Source organism: Aptenodytes forsteri, unplaced genomic scaffold (assembly GCF_000699145.1).
Source record: "Aptenodytes forsteri isolate BGI_AS27 unplaced genomic scaffold, ASM69914v1 Scaffold185, whole genome shotgun sequence".
NCBI classification, from domain to species: domain Eukaryota; kingdom Metazoa; phylum Chordata; class Aves; order Sphenisciformes; family Spheniscidae; genus Aptenodytes; species Aptenodytes forsteri.
Window position 1 is genome coordinate 1,458,276 of NW_008796214.1, and position 22,260 is coordinate 1,480,535.

Below are 22,260 nucleotides of genomic sequence, written 5' to 3' on the forward strand. Positions count from 1 at the left end.
CCGGCGCCCCCCCCGCGCCCTCCCCCTCCAGCTGCGGCGGCTGCAGCCCGCCTCCGAGCTCTGCTCCTCCGACGGGGCGGCTGGCCTGGTGGGGTCCCTCCGCGAGGTGACGATCCACGAGCGGCAGCGGGTACGAGGCGGCGAGGGCGCGGGGGCCGCGGCCTGGCTTTCGGACTTCCTAAACGCATTGGCGACGCCGTTGACCGCTGAGCGATTACCGGCTGGGGGGGGGGCAAAAGGCAGGCAGGTCTTGTAACTTTTCCTTAAAAAAAAATCTTGGTTTTCAGGAAAGTTGGCAGTTGAGGAAAGGCGTCGGTGATGTCGGGGAAGAGGTGGACTATGATGAAGAGCTGTATGTGGCCAGCAATATGGTCATCTGGAGCAAAGGAAGTAAAAACCAAGCGTCTACCGTTTATAAAGCTTTCACTGTCGACAGCCCTGTTCTGCAGGTATGAAAACGCGGAGAGGTGGCGACTGAATGAATGCACGTTAGCTAAAAAATGCTCACTGACAGTTTTCAAACAGTGTTCTGGGGTGGGGTTATTTGGGGAAATACGGAAAGATGAGATTGTGTGGTAGCATCAGCTTGTTCTTCAGAAATAATCATACTGTATTTGGTTTTAGGCCTTATGGTGCGACTTCACTATACCCCAGGAAAAATCTGAAAAAGCTGATGGTAAGTTTCCTGCTTACTGTAATGCCAAACCAATGTTTTGAGTTCAGCTCTCTTGGTATAAGTTTAGTCATCAAGACTTGCTATATTAAGACAGCCACACCCCCTCCCCTCAAGTTTACCTTTTGTGTATAGAGGATGTCTAAGGAAAGAGAGAAACTTTACTGTGGGTTTCTTTTTTCTTTTTTTTCCCCCCCAGTTTCAGACAGTGATGAAATAGTAGAGAAATGTATCTGCATATTGCAGAATTCCTGTATAAATGTGCATAGCATAGAGGGAAAGGATTACATTGCTGCTTTACCTTTTCAGGTAAGTGCTGTCCTTTTTTTGTCCACAAAGGGGCTGGTTACCTGTTTGCACGCTGTGGTGGGGTGGGGGTGTGTGTGTAAAGCACTGCTGGTGGTGGCTGCCCAAGTTCTTCACTCTGTGGGTGAAAGCGACAAAGCTAATGAAAGTGCGGCTGTGTGGTCAGGGCATTGAATACTTCTGGAAGTAGTGGCAGCCAGTTGTATGACGTGGGAAAGTACGGGTATGACCGCTTCGTAGTCTGAGAACCTGCTCCGATTTGCATTACCCTTCTCTCAAAAAAAGGCCTAAACATCGTATTTGTTACAATGAGATACTCAAACGTGAAACATGATATAGGGAGTACTTAATTTTTTTGTCATAAATACATTTGTAATTTTTTCTAGGTCGCAAACGTCTGGCCAACAAAATATGGTTTGTTATTTGAGCGCAGCAGTTCTTCACATGAAGTACCTCCAAGTCCACCCAGGTATGTAATGAGTGGCTTTGATTGTTCCGTTATGGACTGTTTGCTAATCTAATACAGGAGTGCAAGAGTGAAGAGCAATAATGAAAGGATCTGTCTGGTCATGATGGAGACAGGTGAAATCAGGTGAAACATCAGGAAGAGGCTGAATACTGATAATACATAGTCAGGAAGAGGCTGAATACTGATAATACATGATATTCCTCTGATATTGTGTTAAGAACTAGTTGGGAGTGGTGATCCTGGAAATAGGATATGGGAGGCACGATATGGGTGTTACTAGTCTGATTTCATTAAGGTTTGTCCTGGGAATTGGTTCCAGGCTGTGATGGATGACTGGGAGATTCACTGAGGGATTGTCATTGAGACATTTTCTCTCAGCTGCAGGATGCTTTAAATGTATGGAGCATCCCGTTACCTATTTGGTGAGGATCGTAGACCCTGTGCTCTGTGGCTGGGCATACAGCTGAGAAGCAGAGTAAGGAGTTGGATAGTGTGCTGATGAGCAGCTTTAATACAGCTACTTGCTCTCTCTTGGGCTTTACGTGTCCGTTCCAGGCACTTGTGATTCTCTAGTCCTCAGAAGAGTTGGGATCAGAAATAGAGGTCCTAAAAGTGTTCAAAAGGGTACATTGCAAAAATTGCGATTGACCCTACTCAAGCTGGCCTTCCGTGAAAATTCTTCCTTTTGCTGCTGCCACCACAGATGGGTGGCTTGGTTGCTGCTCTGTGATGGATACAAATGACCTGATGGCTGTCTGCTTGTCTGGGACCTGGGAGCTGTGGAACCTAAACTCTTAAGCTGAATCTGGGTTAAGGGCTTTCTCTTCCTAATTCTCCTCCAAACTGGGCTGGTGCCACCTCTGTTCCTTGGGGCCAGCCAAAGCCTGTCGTGTGGCCACCAGGTGGGGTCATTCTCAAGTGCTTTGGGAAGATGTAAAGCAAGACCTAATCATCCTGTTTGATACACCAGCCTTTGTCCAACTTTGCTCAGTTAATCCAACAAGCTTCTGTGAACGGAATGTATGTCTCTACTGTTAGATTTCAGGCTCTGATCTGTTAAGGTCTGAGGAGCTGTTTTGGGATCACAGCACATGTACCAGCTACAAGAGAGAACAATTATGCTTGTTAGCATTTGGTTTTTGAACATGCTTTGTTTGGTTTCTTTCTAGAGAACCTTTGCCTACTATGTTCAGCATGCTACACCCATTAGATGAGATAACACCTCTCATCTGTAAGTCTGGAGGTAGGTTTACATCTTTAGATGTCTCACTTGGAGTCCATCGGTATGGCATCAAACGCTTAATGTGTCACTTGAGCATTTTCTGTATTAAAAAATTTGCAAATAATCACTCTTTCAAGAATTCAGAAGTGGACTGTTTTAGCTGCTTACTGTTCAGGAAAGAAACCTAGGTTGCAGAAGAAAGAGGGTATGAGAAATGCTAACCCTGTAACTGATAACACTGTTGTAGAAATGGTCCTTTCACCTTAACTGAAGTTAACTGCTTCTTTAGCAGGCGTGTTTGGTTCTGCGAGAGTGCAGTACGTTGCTGATTACACCTTGAGGATCGTGTTTCTCAATGCTGAACCTTCCATTGTGATGACCTATGATACTGTGCAGAGCTTACATACTGTTTGGGCTCTTCGGAGAGTAAAGCCAGAGGTACAAATTCGTTGTTGACTAAACATCATTATCAAAAATCTTTGTGTGTGTTTACATGCCCTTATGGCTGTGTGCGTTAGAAATGCCTGGTACTTGCAATTCATTTTATTTATAAGAGAGTAAGATGTTTGTTTGGTGTGGGGTTTTTTTTTTTTTAATAGTTTCTTTCATGTATTTGCCTGTACCACAGTCAGGGAGATCACATGATGGTGATGGTCACGAAGTATACTGTGCTTATCGTGATATTCCATATATTGTACTAGAAGGTTTTGACTCTGCTTAAAGTGTTGTGTTCTGTAAGAAAAGTGACAAACAACTTAGTGCCTGAAAACCATAGGAATAGTTTCTGTGCTGGGAGTGAGACAGCATGGTTGGCAGGAATAACTTCTTAGGCTGAGCATCTACCTAGGCATAAATTTTTAACACCGAACTGATGAAACAAGCTATTTGAGTGTCTTCCTGGCTGTTACTGCCCATGTGCTGTTTGTGCATAGACAGCTCTGTTTTCTCTCCCAGGAGCAGAACATGGTGCTGAAGTTCTCGGAGCAGATGGGCACACCGCAGCACGTGGCCACTAGCAGCTCTTTGACTGCTCATCTCAGAAGCCTCTCAAAAGGAGACTCTCCTGTGGGCTCCCCTTTCCAGAACTATTCGTCTATCCACAGCCAGAGCAGATCAGTGTCGTCGCCCAGCATGCAGTCCCGCTCGCCGTCTATCTCCAACATGGCTGCTTTGAGGTGGGTGCTGAACATGATGCATAGACAGACGATACCAAAGAATACGAGCTATGGAATAGGATTCACATCTGGAATTGCTGCCTGTCTTTCTCTACTGTTACAAGTCTGTCCAGCTAAGGTGCAGGTGCCTCCTCTGTTACAGCATCTGAAAGCCCTCTTGGAATGCCCTTGTGACACTTGGTGTGCTATTATCCCTATAGCACAGGAGGGTAACTGGTGTGCAAGAGCCAAGGAGGCTGTTCTGTCATCACACAGCCAGTCTGTAGTGGAGTCGAGAGCTGTCTGCAGGTCTTGAGTCCCAGGAGTGTTTTCGGTTAGCTTTTCTGAAGAAAGACATATTCAGAGGGAACAGGTTGGGAGAGATTTTTGATGGAATGGACCACGCAACTTAAAATGTTGGTTTTCTTTCTTTTGAAATCTTATCTGTTGGATTCTGACAGAGATGATTGGAAATTAATTAGATAATTATTTTCCTATGCTGGGGTGTATTGCTAAAGGAAACTTAATACTGAACTAGCTACTGGTTTAAGGTGGTTTTGGTTTGTTTTTGAAGTCTCTACCAGTGTATGAGCTCCCTGGGATTCTGTACCTGATTTTGAAAATCCACTCTTCAGTAGTGTCTTATGTCTTTGCTTGCAGCCGCTCTCATTCCCCTGCCCTGGGAGTGCATTCTTTCTCAGGAGTGCAGAGGTTCAACTTTTCCAGTAATGCTCAGTCACCGAAGAGGCACAGTATTACCCATTCGCCAAACAGCACTTCCAGTGATTCCTTCCTTATACCAGAAACTGAACCAATTATTCCCGAGCTGTGTATAGATCACCTGTGGACAGAAACCGTCACAAACATGAGGTTAGGTGCTTGTGTTGGGATATGAGAAATTCTGGATTTCCATTGCGGGGGGGAAATAAAGTAAAATGACAGCTTATTTTAGTATGTGTTTTCTGCAAATGGTGCCACCTTAAAGTAGATTTCGTGGACTTGTACTTCTAATTTTTTTGAAAAATGATGCTCACTAAGCGTCTAACTCCCTTCAAAAGAGAATTAGGCTCTTGGAACAGTTTTGCCTCTTGTGTTATCCATGGCCCTCTGAGCGGGGACAATGGTTTCATGAGATCTCTAAAGCAAAGTAGGTTCTAACCTGGTCATTGCTTTGGGGTTTTTCTGATCTCCTAGGGGGAGTCTCTCTTTCTCTGTTACCGTCAAAAGGGGCAAACCACAGCTTAAGCCCTAAGACTGAACAGGAGAACAAAGCCAAGTAGCATGTGCTCTGCATGCCGAAAAGTGGGGAATGTGATTTTCTAGCACTCCAATCTTGAGTTTTAAGAGTAATGACTCAAACTGAGACTGGTGCGTTCTGGCAACTCGATGCACTGCTAACTGAAGTCCAGTGTGACCCTACAGCTTGTGGACACTGTGTTTTCCTTCATTAAAATTTTTATAGTAGACCAAACAGTGTGCTGATCATTGTGTCTCTTTTACAGAGAGAAGAATTCCCAAGCATCAAAAGTGTTTATTACCACTGACCTTTGTGGGCAGAAGTTCTTGTGCTTTTTAGTGGAATCCCAGCTCCAACTGCGGTGAGCATCCCTATCTTGGGATAGATAGGGATGAACAAAGAGGAGCACTCTAGAAATTACCGGCTAGATATGGGTTTTAACATACTTATTCCTCCAGCTAGTGGAATCTGTTATGACAACATGTGATACGTCACTGGCTCTTGTATGACATGTGGTGGCATAGATGATTTGGGCTATTTAAATAAAACTGAAGTTGTGAGAGAACATTCACTGTAATTTGAATGGTATTCTTATTTATCATCATCTTTTACCCTTTAGAAGTACATTGGGGGTTTTAATTAGACTAGCACAGTAAAAATAAGTTGACTAGCAGGGCAAAACAAGCAAAGGAAGGAGGAAGGAACCAGGTATACCACAATAAAAGTAACTGCACCATGCAACACGGTTCTTATTTTCTGTCTTCTTTCTGTAACAGCAGATAGGACAGTCCTTTTATGTTTCCTGTTGTTTTCTCAAATCTCTAGGTGTGTAAAATTTCAAGAGAGCAACGATAAGTCGCAGCTGATCTTTGGTTCTGTTACCAATATTCAAGCAAAGGATGCAGCTCCAGTGCAGGTAGGTACCTCTGTATGGACTATTAACTGTGGAGTATCCTGCTTTGTCACTTCTTGTCCAGCTGTTGTCTTCTTACTTAAATACAAGAAGCTGAATATGCTGCTTGATTCTTACAGGGCATCGATACACTGCTGGTTCTGGAAGGCAGTGGAAATCTAGTGCTTTATTCTGGAGTGGTTCGGGTGAGTAACAGTTTTTCTATCCCAAAATAAATGTTTGAATCCTTGGTTACAAGCTGGGCTGTACGGAGGGATCCTGTGTGCGTCATACCTCACAAGGTATCGTTTTAAGCTATTGTAGACTGCTGCTTGCTTGGGACTTGCTTGGGAAGGTGGCTGTGCCCACGTACCAAGTGTAGTTTATGTGCCGTGCTGGAAAGGCAGTTCTGAAGAATCAGTGGTACCTTGTGGTACGCTTAAATAATCTCTTGAGCTTATTTTCAGTGATAGTAAAATACTAAAGTGATAAAATGCTTTCAAAGAAAGAAAACTTCAAGAATATGGAACACAAGAATTGTTCCTGAACAAAAAACTTTCAAACTTCTCTGTAGCATGCCAGATACTTTTAGATGTCAAATTATTTTGTTTTACAAAGGGCTGTTATTAGGATGGACATGATTCATCCAAAATAATTAAAACTTTTTCTTAAATTCTGTAGAGATATGCAGAAACCTTGGACAGTGCAATTTGTACGTACGTGTGTGTGTACACACATTTGTGTGCATGTGTGTATATATACACACACATATATATGTATGTATATTAAAAAAAAATATATACTTTCTGAAAGTAGAGCTTTCTCAGTGAAGCCCTGCTAGAACTTTTAGTGGGAGTAGACCTGTAGCGATAATGTACTATACTGACCATATATGGTAGTTTTTTCGGTGTCATCATCTGAAGAAAGTAATTACATGAAGTAATCTTTAATCTTCTCTTCAGAGACTTTAGTTTAAGTACATGGCCACTTTTCTTAAAACTTTTGCTTTAAGATGTTAAAATCTGATAATGTCTGTATATGTAAACAAGCTTGTGGAAGCACAGGCATTAAACCAACTATTTGTTTTCCTATATATTGTTCACAAAAAGGTGGGGAAGGTTTTTATTCCCGGACTGCCTGCTCCATCCCTGACAATGTCCAACCAAATGCCTCGGCCAAGTACTCCCTTGGATAGTGTCAGCACTCCATCCAAGCCTTTGAATAAGCATCTGGGGCCCCTAGAAGAGGTAAGAAGAAAGGAAGTCCCGCCTTGGAAAGGGTTTAGTTGTAACAGCTTCAAATGATTGGTTGATTTTTAACTTTCAAGTATCTTTTGGAGCTAAATCTTTTTTTTTTTTTTTCCCTTCTGTAAGTCCCCTGAATAAACAGTGTTTAAAGAAGATCTATTTAGTGCTGCCCTATTTATTTATGATTTTTGTAAAACTTCTGAGGCAGAGATTGGAAAGACTTGTAGTTGTTTTCAAAATACTTATTAGTACATTAAAAATGGCAATTTTAGCTGTCTGTCGCTCATTCTCTTATTTCAACAATTCTAAGTGATCATTTTTACCACTTTTCAGGGTGTGCTTTTGTCACCAGTTCCAGAGCTAAGAGATTCTTCCAAACTTCACGACTCAACTTACGTTGAAGACTGTACTTTTCAGCAGCTTGGGACATTCATTCACGCTCTGAGAGATCCTGTCCACAACAGAGTAACTTTAGTAGGTATTATCCTGTAATTTGAGTCAACACTTTTGTTAGCAAAGCACAGTGAGGATCAAGTTTACTTCTACTGCATAGTAAGACGTTGCTAGCAGCTCCTGACCAACAGCAAAATGTCACACCTGTGTTGGTGGCTCCACATTTTTCTCTCTGTAGAATACCCTTGAAGTCACAGAATTTAATTGATTCCCTCAAGTGATTCAGCTCAGGATCCATTTCAAGTGTTTCATGGAGCTAGCGTTTGAGGTTGCAAATCTTTAGTGTAGCAAATAGCCAAGAATTAGGAATATGCTTAATATAGAAATGAGTTCTTAGTTGATGGAAAAGGACCCTGGCTTTAGTTAAAGATGCATTTCATAATTTGACTCTTACCTTTTTTTAATTTTTATTTTTTCAGGAACTCAGCAATAATACGATGGTTCGGATTACAATTCCTGAAATTGCCACTTCAGAACTAGGTATGAGTCAGAGACCATCACAGGAAATGTGTTCCATAATTTTTGAGGGTTCATTTTTGAAGTAGTTTATGCATAGCTTATGTGGTACTGAATCATTACAGTCTATTCCAAGCTCTATTAACTTACCTTCTAGAGCTGCTACCATTTATTTAGGCGTGCTCTAGCATGCTTTCAGTGCTTCACCCGCTGCACTCTTAGAACGTCCTTTGTTCTTTAGGTTGCTTTGCTCTCTACTATTGTGTATATTATTGCTTGAGGAAGGGCTGAGATGGCAGTTCAGACAAAAGCTCGTTTCGGTAATGAGCAAAAAGGAACTTTTTTTTTCCCCTTTGTGTGGTGAATTAGAGGGGCTGTGCTCAACCTGAACTAAAGGAACAGCTGTTGGAGGTTGTGTGGTGCGGCTTTTATTGCCAAGAACTGTTGAGATTTATAGCACTAATTGGAAGAAGTACCAGGGAGGTAAGATGGAAAACACACTCTTTTCTTCTTTTCCAACAGTGAAAAGATGTCTGCAAGGTGTCAAAGCTATCCTGCCCAAGGAGGTAGCGGTACAGATGCTTGTCAAGTGGTACAATGCTTATAATGCTCCAGGAGGACCAAGCTATCACTCAGAATGGAATTTATTTGTAACATGTCTCATGAATATGATGGGTTACAACACAGAGAGACTGTCCTGGACGCGTAATGTAAGCAATCTCATATGTTTGTTTTCCTAGCTTACATTAATGCTACTGATAATTGTTCAAGGTTCAAAATGGTTAGAGAGACACTGAAGTCAGAAATAGATTGTATCTTCTCTTAAATCACAAGATGCCATCAAATCAATTCTACATTTCTAAATTTCAGGTGTACACTTTAGTCTCTGTTTATCACGAAATATATTTATAAGGTACTTACCACCAACTGTCTTGGTCAAATTAAATAGATTATGAAGATTCTACTCCATTCCATGACTAACACTGATGCATTAAGGATTTGATTCACCTAATCCGTATTAAACCTGTTTTCACTAGAAACGCAGATCACAACTCGGATTCCCATTTGCTAAAGAAGATTTTCCGTGTAGTTTTTGAATTACAATGTTTAAAGTTCTATTTTTTTTCCCAACTATTTTACTGAATGTATTTGGAGTTTTCTGTGAGTGGGTTTCCTGCTAGCAAGTACGTTTGCAGTACTTGCAGGAAAAAAAACCAACAGCAAGGATATGCGTACAAATGAAATGAAAGCAATTACGGTGTATCTACATTACTAGCATTAGCTCATCCACGGTATTTCCTATGTCCTAGTAAATACCAGATGTTAGGCAGTCAAACTGTGAAATCATGCACCGTACACTAGAATAACTAGCCGTGTGTAGAAAAATCTAATTGCCGTATGTTTTATATGAAAGCAAAGTATAGAAGTACCTAAAGCAATGTCGTGTAATGCTTGGTTTGAATTCAGATATGATTGCTGATTCACTTATGCGACCTTGGGAATTTCAATACTGAGCTACTTCTGATCTTTTTATTTCTTGCAGCTTGATTTTGAAGGATCACTTTCACCAGTTATTGCTCCAAAGAAGGCTAGACCATCAGAAACAGGGTCAGATGAAGTAAGAAATGGTTTTCCCTTACAAATAAGAGCCTTGGGGGGTTGTTTGGTCAGTTTGGGGTTGGTTTTTTTTTTTTGGTTGGTTTTTTTTAAGGCAAACCGGAGGAAACACCCTCTGAGTAGTACCTTTCATCTAAGCTCAACTGAGATTACAAGCCTTTGGGGGAAGAAAAGTTATTTTGCCTTGTGCAGTGGCTGCATCATGTGACCTTGCTTGTTAGGGTTCTCACTTCTAGAGAAGTAGGTTGGACTCACGAATGAATTTAATATGGATCACAAAGCAGTCCCAGATAGTCTCCTGACGATGTCAGATCTCTCCTAGATGCTTCATCCCTTTAAAATGAAGTTGTCTCACTCCCATGGCTACTCAGCACCTTTAGCAAGTTAGGAGCATCAAATTATGTACTTCACTGAATGCGCTGATTTTCACCAAATTTAGTGGAGTGTTTAAGACTGATTCACTGGGTTTTGCCTAGACAGGAATAGGAAGTTTTCACATGGTCGAACAGTAAAGTGGATGAGGCTTACTATCATCCCGTCATAAGAGGCTTAGAAGCTGTGGTGGTCCAGTCGTGCTATTAGCTTTTTTGTGGGTTGACAGCTCAGTGAGCCCACAGGGTTACGGACTACAGTCTACGTGGAACAAAGGTCAGGATCTAATGCCTGATGTGCTGTGGCAGGGGAGGTACAAAGAAGGCTGGGAGCACTAGGTGAATTGCATAAATATCCAGTGAGGTCTCATGCACAGAATATTGGTGCAAAGAAGGCACTCTTGGCTTTCTTTTGTCTTGTTCTCTTAAATATAAGGCTTTGATTCTTTTATGCACAACGGGGGGGGGGGGGGGGGGGGGGGACAATAAACAGAATATTTGAATTTCTGTGGCTTGCAGGGTTTGTGCAGCACATTTACCATACAACAATCACATTTGTATTGGTTTATGGGGAAGAAACCTCCTCTGTAACAGTGCTTTGGAGTTCTCTTGCTGGAAGGTTATGTTCACTGTGGAACCTCTGCCTCTCTTTCCTGTTTGTTTGGTCTAGGACTGGGAATATCTCTTGAGCTCTGATTACCACAGGAATTTTGAGTCTCATCCTGTTGCCAAAGCTTTGCGACTGGACCCTCTGGAAGTTTTGGCTCCAAAGGATGACTTTTCACAGAGCCTTAGTTTGGATTCCTCAACCCTCCTTTTCACCCATATTCCTGCTATTTTCTTTGTTCTTCATCTCATCTATGAGGAGCTCAAACTGAATAGTCTGATGGGAGAAGGAATTCGTTCGCTTGTTGTTCTTCTGATTCAGCTGGCCAGGTATGCCCAACTGACAAATGCAGATATTATATATCATGCAGCGTCTCTTGATGATGGGTGTGTATTGTTTTTATGGGGAATTTGGGGATTGCCCAGTGGAGCAGACTTTTCATGTATTTGAAGAAAACAAATGAATGTTTAAAACCTTATTGTGCTTAAAGATATTTGCTGTAGCAAATCTCTTATATGGTTCTGGCCACTTCCCAACATCAGTGAGATTCACAAATCTTAGATGCTGCAGCTCGTGTTTTTTCTACTGTATTGTCACAGCTCAGCTCATGAGATCTGTCGAATATTCTTGTTTGTTGTGGCATCTTCACCCGCAGCCAGTGCCTGCGCCTTCATGTCTTCCACAACCACCTTCAAGTTGCATTGCATGCATATAGATAGATAGATACAGGTAGGTGTTTAAGTAAAAGGCCCAGTAATGTCTCCCTGAGTTGTATTTGCTATTTCTACCAAACTTTTTCTACGGCTATAGATTCTTCCCCAACAACACCTACTATAGCTGGCTGGCTAAATGGTTCCCAGAAGCGGCATCCAGTCCCTAGTGCTGAAAAGGTTGGCCTGTCCTCTATTCTATCATGCCAACAAGAAGCAAGTCTGAAATGAAAGACTGTGTGTCTTTTGAGGCTGGCAGCTGTTGTATGCATTCATGTCTTGCAGATAACCCAGCAGGTTATCTAGCTTTAACAACTGGAATTTGGAGGAAACTGTAGCGACAGTGGTCACACCTTAGGCAGTGGTGGAGGTGTGGGACAAAGCAGAATGACAGCTGAAGAGAAATGCGCTGGGGGAAAATTAAACATACGGATTCACTGCTTAGGGAATGGGCGGTGCCCATGAGAGGTCTTAGTTCAGGAAGTCAGAACTTCTCTCCTTGTATCTAGTGCTTACACAAACATTAAAAAAACTCAACAGAAAATGTCACAGAAATGCAGGAAAGCGGAGTGGTATTTTTCCTCTCTAATGTGATTCACCTCTCTCATTCTAGGGACTTAAAACTTGAAGCTTATATAGATTATTACTATAGAGACTATCCAGCCCTTGTAAAAACCTCCAGACAGACTTGCGTAATTGATCAAGGTGAGTTTAAGGCTTTGCAAAGCTGAATATTCAGTGATAATGATGTGTAAACTGTCTCTAATACTGAGCATGTTGGTAACTGTTCCCTTTAAAGCTGGTTAGGACTTAATCCCAATATGCAAAACTGTGCTCATAGTGCTGAGGTTGCCTTGTTCCTTTGTTTTTAATAGCCTCCTAAGACGACTGGGGCGAAATTAGCATAATACAGTCATGAGCTGGTGCCTCCTGGGACACTCCACAGGACAAGGCCTTGGGAGGGAATGATGGTTTCGTCTTGGCAAACTCCCAGCTCAGGCTGGCTGAGAAATCTTAGCAGGCAACTGTGGAAAAGCCTGGTAGTGAGATGTGCCTCTCTTGTGGAAGTATTGCTAGGCTGGCAGGCTTTCAGTTTATGGTTCATAAAAACTAAATCAGAGCTAAAACCACAAAACTTAAAATAAGGTCATATATTGTCTGTGCACCTGTTTAGTGTCCTACCAGCTGAAATTTAGTGGTCGTGTAAGAATAGCTACTGTTTCTCCTGACAGAGAAGAAAAAAATCTCATAGCATCGCTCAGGCTTTGCTACTCATGTTGGTGGACAGGGAAGGCGAAGAGGTGATAGTTAGGTTGTCCTCTCACTTAAGCAATTTAATGTTGTTGAATTACAAGACTGCTCCAGTGAGGTCTTTGAGAATTACTTGTTATACTTATTCTTTTTCACCGTGGGCTGAGATAGTTTTTGTTCTTGAAAGACAGGTAGGTGTTTCAAGTTGTCATTACTGTCTAGCTATAAACTTCCATCTAACAGAAGGGAGATGTGGTCTGTAACATTTTGGGGAAATACTATATTTTTGTTGTTAAAAGATGTACTGTAGGGCTTGCTTTGGGAATAGTGGAGAACTTTTTGTGCATTTGCCAGGGACTCAATGTCATTGCTGTTCATATGATTAAGTCCAAACAGGTTTCATGCACCATCCCTCATTTTTTTCTGCTGAGCCTCCGAGTATCTTTCAGTGGCTGAGTTCCTGTCTGAAGGGAGAAAGAGTGCAGCCTTATCCTTACTTACCAGGAATCTGTGAAAGGAGCAAACTGGTAGTACTGGTACGTACTTTGGCAAAAAGGATGTGTTTTATTCTGTCAGCACAGCAGCACTGTGGCCAGGGTTTGCCCCAGCTGCTTAATTTCCTGCAAGTGAAGTGTCCCCAGTGGGAAGTTGAATAACAGAGGGTTTAACCGTACTGTGTGGAGCAACGGGGGCATGCTGAAGCAGGGCAGTAGCCATACTGGAGGGGTATTGAGCCTGTGATAACTCACTCAGCTGTAGCTGTACTATTTGGAGACTTAAGCATCTCCAAGTGTTGCTGCTCTGTACTAAGTAGACCTCATCTGTCTGCATGAAGTTCTCATGAGTATCCCCTGCGATATAGTAAACTGTGTGGTGTCAGCCTCACCACAGCGGGAATAATATGTGTTTAGCAGAGAAATCCCTGCGAGTCCCATCTTCTCTTTTATTACTTCAATATTACTGAAGTGTGTAGATGGGTTTTAGCAGGTGGGAGGAGGTATTTGAGGTTGGGAAGGAGAGCTCGTGAGTGCAGAGTGAGTAGCCTATGCTTCACTGCTTATGTTTTTTTTTGTGGTTTGCAGTAGTGGCATGTGCAAAGTAATAATGTAACTCAAAGTTAACTGTATTTTGTGAGTGAGAATTTCCCGGCTTTCTTCTTGGGCATGTATCAGCATAAATATTTAGTCTCATGAGTAGTTATAAGCGCTGATGTTACCTCTTGGTCAGCCTTGCTCACTTATTCACAAAGCGTTTATGGAGAAAACCTGCCAACACAGGGTTTGGAGCAGAGGTGTTGAGCCTGAGGTGGATGAAGAGAAAAACAGGGAGGAGAGACTCTGCTCTGACCCAAGTGACCAAGATTAGTTGCGGAGTCTCTGATTTGAGCTGCCAGGAGTCAGCCTGTCCTCTGCTTCAGAGTGTGGAGGGTTGAAGGAGCAGTGCTGAGACTGTTTAAAGTGCTGATGCTTTTGCTTAAAACTTGCCTCCGCATTCAAGCTCTGAAGAACTGTAGCCTTTCCCTCGTGCTGTCACCTGTGACTGTCCATCCAGCTCTGTCTTTTCTCCTACCTCTGCGTGACTTGCCTATACGGAGGTCAGAGCTGGCATGTTGGCAGTGTATCTTATCAGAAGATCTTAATGAAAAACACAAAAGACTTTTACCTGTGATTTTTGCTTTTGCCCTGCCAGCTTGTCTCTCAGTATCAAAAAGTGAATAGGGTGACAGATCACTTTGATAGCTGAAGTGGACCCTGCTTTGCACGGGGAACAACTCTTCACTCGGAGCCTTCACAAAGTAGCCAATATTCAAGATGTGGAGAAAACTGAGTGAAAAATGGTGTCTGTAGAAGATGTGTGTGTGTTTTGCAAGAGAAATTAAATGAAATGTGAGAAACATGGGAAATATACTAGGAACATGTTTTTCTCTTTAGAAGATCTTTCTCTTTTTACCTTTGAAACAATTATCAGGGAAAATTGAGTTAATTGTTTCAGGATTTATTTTTTCCAAACTTCAAGATAGAAATCTAAAGCGTAAGAGTTTGTTCTTGCTTCTGTTGTTTCAATCTCCTTTTACTAACAATGTTTTTGTAATAAACCTGCCCAGTGTTTAAGTTACTAAAGTTATTTCTGCCTGTTTTGATAGGCAGTACAGCAATAGCTGCACACTAAGTGACTTTGTATTATGGTGTCTCTTTCCTGTCCAGAGTGTGGCTCTGTATATACTTGGTGATGAGAGCGCTGTATCTAACGAAGCCTCCCATTATTTGTACAAGATTACATCAGGTAATGATGCTTTGATGCCATCATAGTATCTCCTAGTGCCTTGTGCTTGTTATGTGCTGTCCTTTTGCTTGGAGAATGTGGAAGTAATGTGGCCTTGTCTTTCCTAGGACAACGAAAACAGCAAACAGAACAGGATGACTATCGGTATGGGGTTTTTTAGTATTATTTTAAACTCTTTGAGTTTTTGACTCTGCTGAGTTTTGGACTAGCTTTTATTGGCTTCTCCTTTATTTCCCTTTATTTTACAGATGCAGTTTCAGACACAGCACATCTGTTTCCAGCCTGGCTGAAAAGTTAGTTATTTGGATGACTAATGTTGGTAAGAGCAGCTTTTATCGTTGTGCTAAGCGGTAAAATCATAAGTAATATGATTTTACTATTTACATATTACTTAGTAATATGATATTACTAAGTCTTGTGCTTGCCTAATAGGAAATACACTTTATCTAGTTTCGATAAAACAGTTTATTTTTTTTCCTCATTAATTTTAAGGTTTCACCTTAAGAGATCTGGAGTCTCTCCCCTTTGGTGTAGCTCTTCCTATTAGAGATGCAATATATTATTGCCGAGAGCAGCCTGCCTCAGACTGGCCAGAAGCAGTTTGTCTCTTGATTGGGCGCCAGGATCTGTCCAAACAGGCGTGTGAAGGGAACCTGCAAAAGGGTAAATCTGTGAGTATGGGCATAAATGGATTTCACGGTATTGGGTATTGGGCAGAGCACTCTGTTCAGAAACTTCCCCACCATCTGCTGCTGCTCAGGGCATCAGAAGGTGCAGAATTCAAGATTGAGGGCAGCACAGGGTTTACACGCATACGAGGGTTTCAGTATAAAAACCAGCATCCGGCACAGGAAGAGTACATGCATAGCTGTGGAAACTGTCAACATAAAACAGATTTTAAACTTAATTCAGGCATGGTCCTCAAAAGTTTTGCCTACAGAGCTATTTGATTGCCTCTGTAAGTCCTCCTCATCTCCAAAATGGCTGCACCTTTGAGAGGTGTTAGAGAGGTTTTGGTACTCCATCTGGAGACTGCCATCAAAACAGCAGTGGCCCAGGGAGAAGGAAGTGGGTATTTGTCAGTCTGGCTCCTTCTTGGGTTGGCATAGCTGGCATCTCCCTCTCCTCTGGAAGAACCGGATTGCTTTCTGAAAGACGCTTTTTATATACTTTTTTTTTTCCTCAAAAAGCGTTTAGTTCTTTGTATCCTGAAGCAAAGTGGAAAAAAAAGTGTGGTGTTTTTCTTTTAAACATTTTCTTCTGATTGTAAGATGCTAGTGATTCCCACAGAGTTGTAGCTCACTTACGTGTCTTTTGTTGAAGACACTCTGGAAGCCAAAACTCTTCTTGAAAGCTGGCTAGGGGCATGCATAAAAGCACTTAATAGTAGCAGAGAGATTGTCTGTAGCCTTTTCAGAAGTCAGGAAGAGGGACTCAGTCTCAAGTACCTCTTGGTCAAGATCCTTTTTGCTGTCTTAGCTTTGAAAGTGATATTAAAATTATTCTGACTTTTTGTAACAGAGGCTTCATGACTAACTACATATCAAAAAAATTATTTTTTTTAAAAGTTCATTTAGCAGAAAAGTAAATGAACTATATGTCCAAATCTGATGTCCCACCATTCATTAAAAATCCATTTTATTTTTTGCTGGTGAAGTTTTGCCCAACGGTAACAGTACTGAATCTTAAAATGATGATAAATTTGATTTTATCACTTACTTTATAACAATGCCTCGAATATATGTTACCTTAAAAGGATAAAGTGATCTTCAAACACCAAATTGTTTGTCATTTCTCAGGAGGGCAGGGTGGAGTTTCCTGTTTCAAAACGGACGCTGGCTATATGGGTGGTGCAGTTATGTATTGAGATTTAGTGCGTATTTATCAGAAGAAATTGGGTTTCATTCATCAGCTGTTAATTTACTTGCCCTCCTGGTGTCATGTGTTACCAGTGAGCCTTAGGAAGGCCCTGTGTTCGATCTAGTCTGTGTAAGTCTGTATCTTTCAGCGTGCTGAAATTCCGAGGTATAGAACAGGAAAAATGACCAGTTTAGAGAGAAGTGTGGGTTTTTTTGTTCCTAGATTTATCATACCAATATTTATCATCTCTTGCCTTGTTATTTTTTTAAATTAATCTCTCATCTGTGAGAGATGGAAAAGAAAGAGGAGTATGCTGGTCCACCTTAGGGTCGATGTCCGTATTATTTTGTCGGACCATAAGGAAACTGTATATTCCGCAGGAAAGCTTATTTCTGCAGAACTCTAAAAATAAAATGAACCATGCTTCGTGCAGGGTGACAGCCTTGTCTGAAGCAAGTGTAGGGCAAGCAGATTGTGGGCATACTCTGTTGCATCCTGACCTATGCTATCCTTGCCATTCTTGTCAGTGGTCCTGTGCATTGCTTGTGTGATGTCAATAAACAGGAGAGGACAGAGTCTTAAACAAGGATTTCATAAATCTTGCATAGAAAGAGGGCTTTTCCACAGTGCTTCTAAGCAACGAAGTGCTTCGGTATTTTTCTGGTCATGTAGCTCTGGTGTGCAAGTTCAAAAAATGTTCCGGTACTGTGGTGAAACCCAGGTTGGGTGACAGCAGCAAATGTTTGGAATTTACTGCCATGCAGGCTGACTGTTTATTTTAATAGGTAGCTTGGCTTTTCCAAGGTTGTTGTAGGGGGGAATCCAAATTAAAGCCCTAATTCATGAGAACATCAATGATTAGAACAATAAAGCAGGTTCCCGAACAGAATATGCAGAACAGCAGTTCTAACTGGGTTGAGGGTCAGTAGGTACTGGCACTTATAAAAGGGCAGGGCCTGTTGCGACAGGACAAGGGGGAATGGCTTTAAACTAAAGGGGGGTGGATTTAGACTAGAGAGAAGGAAGAAATGTTTTACGCTGAGGGTGGTGAAGCACTGGCCCAGGTTGCCCAGAGAGGTGGTGGATGCCCCATCCCTGGAAACATTCCAGGTCAGGTTGGACGGGGCTCTGAGCAACCTGATCTAGTTGAAGATGTCCCTGCCCACGGCGTGGTGGATGCCCCATCCCTGGAAACATTCCAGGTCAGGTTGGACGGGGCTCTGAGCAACCTGATCTAGTCGAAGAATGTCCCTGCCACGGCGGGGGGGTTGGACTAGATGACCTTTAGAGGTCCCTTCCAACCCAAACTATTCTATGATTCTAAAAGGAGGTTGTCATCAGAGGACTGTGTCTGTTGCTTCCGGATTTTAACCTCTGTTTTAATATACACCAAAACGCTCATCTAGGTTTCTGTTTTTTCACTGCTGAACTTGAAGAAAAAAACACATATGTGTTTTCATAGCCATCGTAGATAATTGTGTAGGCAGGGAGGGGAAAGCCCTTTCCTACTACTGCTCTGAAACAAGAAATAGTTTTGAAAGAAAGATGACTTTCGTATGTCACCTCTTCAAGCTCCCGCTTGTCAGTCCTTGCTCAACAGCCTTTGCTACATCTTTGACATCTCCTCCTCTCTTGATAGTTATTTATCCCATTTAGGTGTGCAAAAATAGCTGATTACAATGTTCAGAACTCCTCGTGGCCTCCTAAATGAATGTAAGGAGTGGGTGAACAGTGTCGTTCACGATTGCACGAATCTCAGTCCATTCTATTTACAGACCCATCTCAGTGCAGGTAATTGTGCTGAGTGCGTCCAGGTTGTGGTGCTGATGTTTGCTGGCTTTCTGAGAGTTAGCAATATCCATGTGCGCTACTGGAAATGACTTCTCTCCTTTCTCTTTCCCTTGCAGTCTGTGGGCCCAGTCCTGTCCTCCGATATTCCCTCTGGAACCGAATCGGAAGAGGATGAGGATGGCATGAATGACATGAACGAGGAAGTGATGTCACTAATATGGAGCGAGGATTTGAGAGTGCAGGAAGTACGCAGACTCCTTCAGAGTGCCCGTCCTGTACGTGTCAATGTAGTGCAGATGCCAGAAGCTAGTGATCATGAATACATAGAAGAGAAAGAAAACCGGTAAAAACTGTCTCCGTTTCTAGCAGTATTTCGTTAGCATTCACTCGGGTGAAAAATTGTTTGAATATTTTTGGTGGCTTAAAGTTCAGTATGTCTAACCAAACAGTGCAATATATCTTAGTCTGAACTGAACATTAAAGTAGGCAGGCCTGAGTGAAGGACACACAGAAGAGGGTTGGATTTCATAATCCAAGTCTTTGAAGCTCAGTGTACATCAAAACTCTGCTGTGTTTGAGTTGGAGGGCACTCCGGATTGGAGCAGCATATGGGAAAGATTGTTAGTTTGAACCCCAGACAGCATGTTGAGATCAGTTAGGGTTTGAAAGCAGATTGTAGCTTTTTTTTTTCCTACCTAAAAAGTGTGAAATATAAGGAGGACCTAGTCTGTAGAGAAAATGCCTCTGTAGAGAACAAAGTGTCGTCCATCCCCTGCCTAAAACTAGAGAGCCCTTTGTTCAGGGCTGATCTTAGGTTTAAGCAAGACTTGGGTCAGGGGACCTAATCAATTCTACAGAAAGCAAGTTCACTGTCCCATCCCTCTCTCTTTTGAAACCTCCTATTGGAGCCATTATATGCCTAGTGGCCTCACCATTGTCCCCATCCTCCTTCTTTAGTCACTTATTTTGGGGGTGTTAAAAGTATCTTCTTTAAAAAACAAAAGAAAAAAGCAAACTTCAGAACATGATTAACATGCAAAGCACTCTACAGAAGTAGGAAGGTAAAGGAATGCATCAAATTATTGTCTGACCTAACAAGCTGAGTAATCTAGCAAGTCTAGAAAGTGTTTCCAGAGTAAATCATAGAGAATTGTGGTCAGCATTCTTGGAAGCACATTATTAATTCTGTACACAGGTTATTACTAGATGTGATCACTAGTCATAGCCAGATCCCATACGGCAATCAGCTTTGTTTTGCTTTCTCCTAACACCTTGTTTCTGATATGGCTGCTAAATTGTCCGTAGCACAGATTTGTTTAACTAGCACCTAGCTTTAAGGGAAAAATAGAGACAAGTTTCAACATGATGTCAGCTAAAGTATATCTTTGAAATTAATCTTGTAAGGAGCAACAGTGCGGTTCAAAAGTTTTAGCCTACTAAAAAAAAAAAAAAGGAAAGACAACATGCTATCAAAAAACGGTCTGTCCAGTGCCTGTTGTCTGTAGGTTCATTTTATATCATGTATTTGGAAAAATTTTCTGTATTGAGCAACTGGCTCGGTTTTTCTGTCGTCTCCCCAACAGGCTGTTACAGCTGTGCCAGCGAACCATGGCACTACCTGTTGGACGAGGAATGTTCACTTTGTTCTCATATCATCCTGTTCCAACGGAACAGTTGCCCATCCCTAAGCTGAATCTAACTGGTACGTTGGTCGGAGTTTCTTTCGGTTGTTACCCCATTTCTTTCTAAACCTGTCGTAATTTTTATAGCATCTTCTGTGTCTCTCTGCAAAGAGTTCCATAGCTTAAGTGTGCTTTTTGTGAAGAAGTAGCTCTTTGTTTTGAATCTGTCACCTACTAGCTTCTTGTTATGAGGCCAATGTTGTTACCTAACACTGAGACCTTATATCAGGTACGTTCTGAGAAGCAGAGAGGTGAAATAAATTGTCTAAGGGCACGCAGCTGATCAGTGTTAGTGTCATACAGGACAGAGATACTGCAAAGTCCACATCGCTGGTTCATCTACTATGCTGTGCTGTCTTCTGACATGCCTGAAGATACCCAAGGCTGTCTTCAGATTGGAAGTGTTACGTAGCATGCTGTCAGAGTTTGTTCACTTGGCACCCTGCTAAGTTGAGAGCTGTTTCTGAGGTGGTTTGGATTCACCTAATTGCTTTTAATGATTTTGTCATGGGCAGGCCGTGCTCCTCCTAGGAACACCACTGTTGATCTGAACAGTGGGAACATCGATGTGCCTCCTAACATGGCTTGCTGGGCCAGCTTTCACAACGGGGTAGCTGCCGGCCTGAAGATAGCGCCTGCTTCACAGATAGACTCTGCTTGGATTGTCTATAACAAGCCCAAAATTGCTGAACTAGCAAATGAATACGCAGGCTTCCTCATGGCGCTGGGTCTCAACGGGCATCTCACAAAACTTGCCACGCTCAATATACATGACTACCTAACAAAGGTGAGGCCTTCTTTCATAGGCAACAGAGAAAAATATCTGTAGGACTTGAATTCTTTAAACAAAACAAGAAAGAAAAGTCAGCAGATTTCTTTGAAACACTGAATTGGAAGTTTCCTAGCGTGGGAGAATATCAGAGTTGCTTCACTAATGTTAGTAGTGCAGGGCTTCATTTCTGTTTAAAAGATTTTCAGCAGTTTTATGACTAAATCTTTCCATGTTGTGCACAGCTCATTCGGATAGGTGAATGCTCTGAATTACTTCTGCTCACTTTCTATCAAAATGTTCTTGTTAGCTCATTCAGAGCATTCACCTATCCCAATTACTTCTGCTCACTTTCTATCAAAATGTTCTTGTTAATCTTTGCATTACAGAGTTAGAGCTAGGGACTCAAGATTTTATGGACTTTGCATTAAAAGGCTGAAAATGATATGTGCTCTTGAAATCTCACCCTAAATTGTAAGAAGTTGTGAACACATAATTACTTTCAAACTTAAACACCAGGAAACGATACATGTGTCTTGGGGGGAGGGATTGATAAAGAACTACCAAGGAGATAGGTAAGATCCTTTTAAAGCAAAAACTTCAGGTTTTGTTTTAGAACAACCCAAGTGTGTTGGGGTTTTTTTGGAAACTAAACATTTACATTATAACCATGCTTAGTATTTGATTGTGTGAGAATTTCTATTTGGATTGAAGTCTTGCCTCTGCAGTAAGGTCATGCATTTGGGAAATACCTTTACACCCATAACAGCTAGTGTTCATTTTCCTGAAGGGGTGGATAAAAAAGTTTAGCTGCTGTGTATACTTGAGAATGTAAGACTTGTGTTAGATACTTGGACAAGTGTCTTTCCTTTTCTGAACACGTCTGCTTTCTTTGGTCGCTGATGCTTGTTGCCTTTCTCAGGGCCATGAGATGACAAGTATTGGACTATTGCTTGGTGTTTCTGCTGCCAAGTTGGGCACAATGGATATGGCTATTACACGCCTCCTGAGCATCCACATACCTGCTCTCCTGCCACCAACTTCAACAGAGCTGGATGTCCCCCACAATGTGCAGGTGGCTGCCGTGATAGGAATAGGCCTCGTCTATCAGGGCACCGCTCACAGGCACACAGCTGAGGTTCTGCTGGCTGAAATAGGTAGGTGCTAACGCTGAAAAAACAGGATGAGGACTGGGAGGATCGCAACGTGT

General features: G+C 42.0%; 1 protein-coding gene across 1 annotated transcript in view; it reads left to right on the forward strand.

The window, feature by feature from the left end:
- Positions 1-7: 7 nt before the first annotated feature.
- Positions 8-22,260, forward strand: part of ANAPC1 (anaphase promoting complex subunit 1) — a gene marked incomplete at its 5' end in the record, with an annotated part of 35,014 nt that continues 12,761 nt past the window's right edge. Inside the window, 28 exons of the mRNA XM_009288434.2 lie at positions 8-130; positions 288-449; positions 625-676; positions 873-982; positions 1,366-1,448; positions 2,618-2,691; positions 2,963-3,108; positions 3,625-3,845; positions 4,485-4,694; positions 5,327-5,422; positions 5,887-5,977; positions 6,094-6,159; positions 7,063-7,200; positions 7,534-7,674; positions 8,073-8,133; positions 8,632-8,819; positions 9,653-9,727; positions 10,768-11,033; positions 12,028-12,119; positions 13,053-13,201; positions 14,870-14,948; positions 15,056-15,092; positions 15,197-15,267; positions 15,441-15,619; positions 18,716-18,942; positions 20,183-20,301; positions 20,797-21,068; positions 21,973-22,207. Coding sequence (XP_009286709.2) covers positions 8-130; positions 288-449; positions 625-676; positions 873-982; positions 1,366-1,448; positions 2,618-2,691; positions 2,963-3,108; positions 3,625-3,845; positions 4,485-4,694; positions 5,327-5,422; positions 5,887-5,977; positions 6,094-6,159; positions 7,063-7,200; positions 7,534-7,674; positions 8,073-8,133; positions 8,632-8,819; positions 9,653-9,727; positions 10,768-11,033; positions 12,028-12,119; positions 13,053-13,201; positions 14,870-14,948; positions 15,056-15,092; positions 15,197-15,267; positions 15,441-15,619; positions 18,716-18,942; positions 20,183-20,301; positions 20,797-21,068; positions 21,973-22,207 — 3,763 coding nt within the window. The remainder of the gene's footprint in view (positions 131-287; positions 450-624; positions 677-872; positions 983-1,365; positions 1,449-2,617; positions 2,692-2,962; positions 3,109-3,624; positions 3,846-4,484; positions 4,695-5,326; positions 5,423-5,886; positions 5,978-6,093; positions 6,160-7,062; positions 7,201-7,533; positions 7,675-8,072; positions 8,134-8,631; positions 8,820-9,652; positions 9,728-10,767; positions 11,034-12,027; positions 12,120-13,052; positions 13,202-14,869; positions 14,949-15,055; positions 15,093-15,196; positions 15,268-15,440; positions 15,620-18,715; positions 18,943-20,182; positions 20,302-20,796; positions 21,069-21,972; positions 22,208-22,260) is intronic.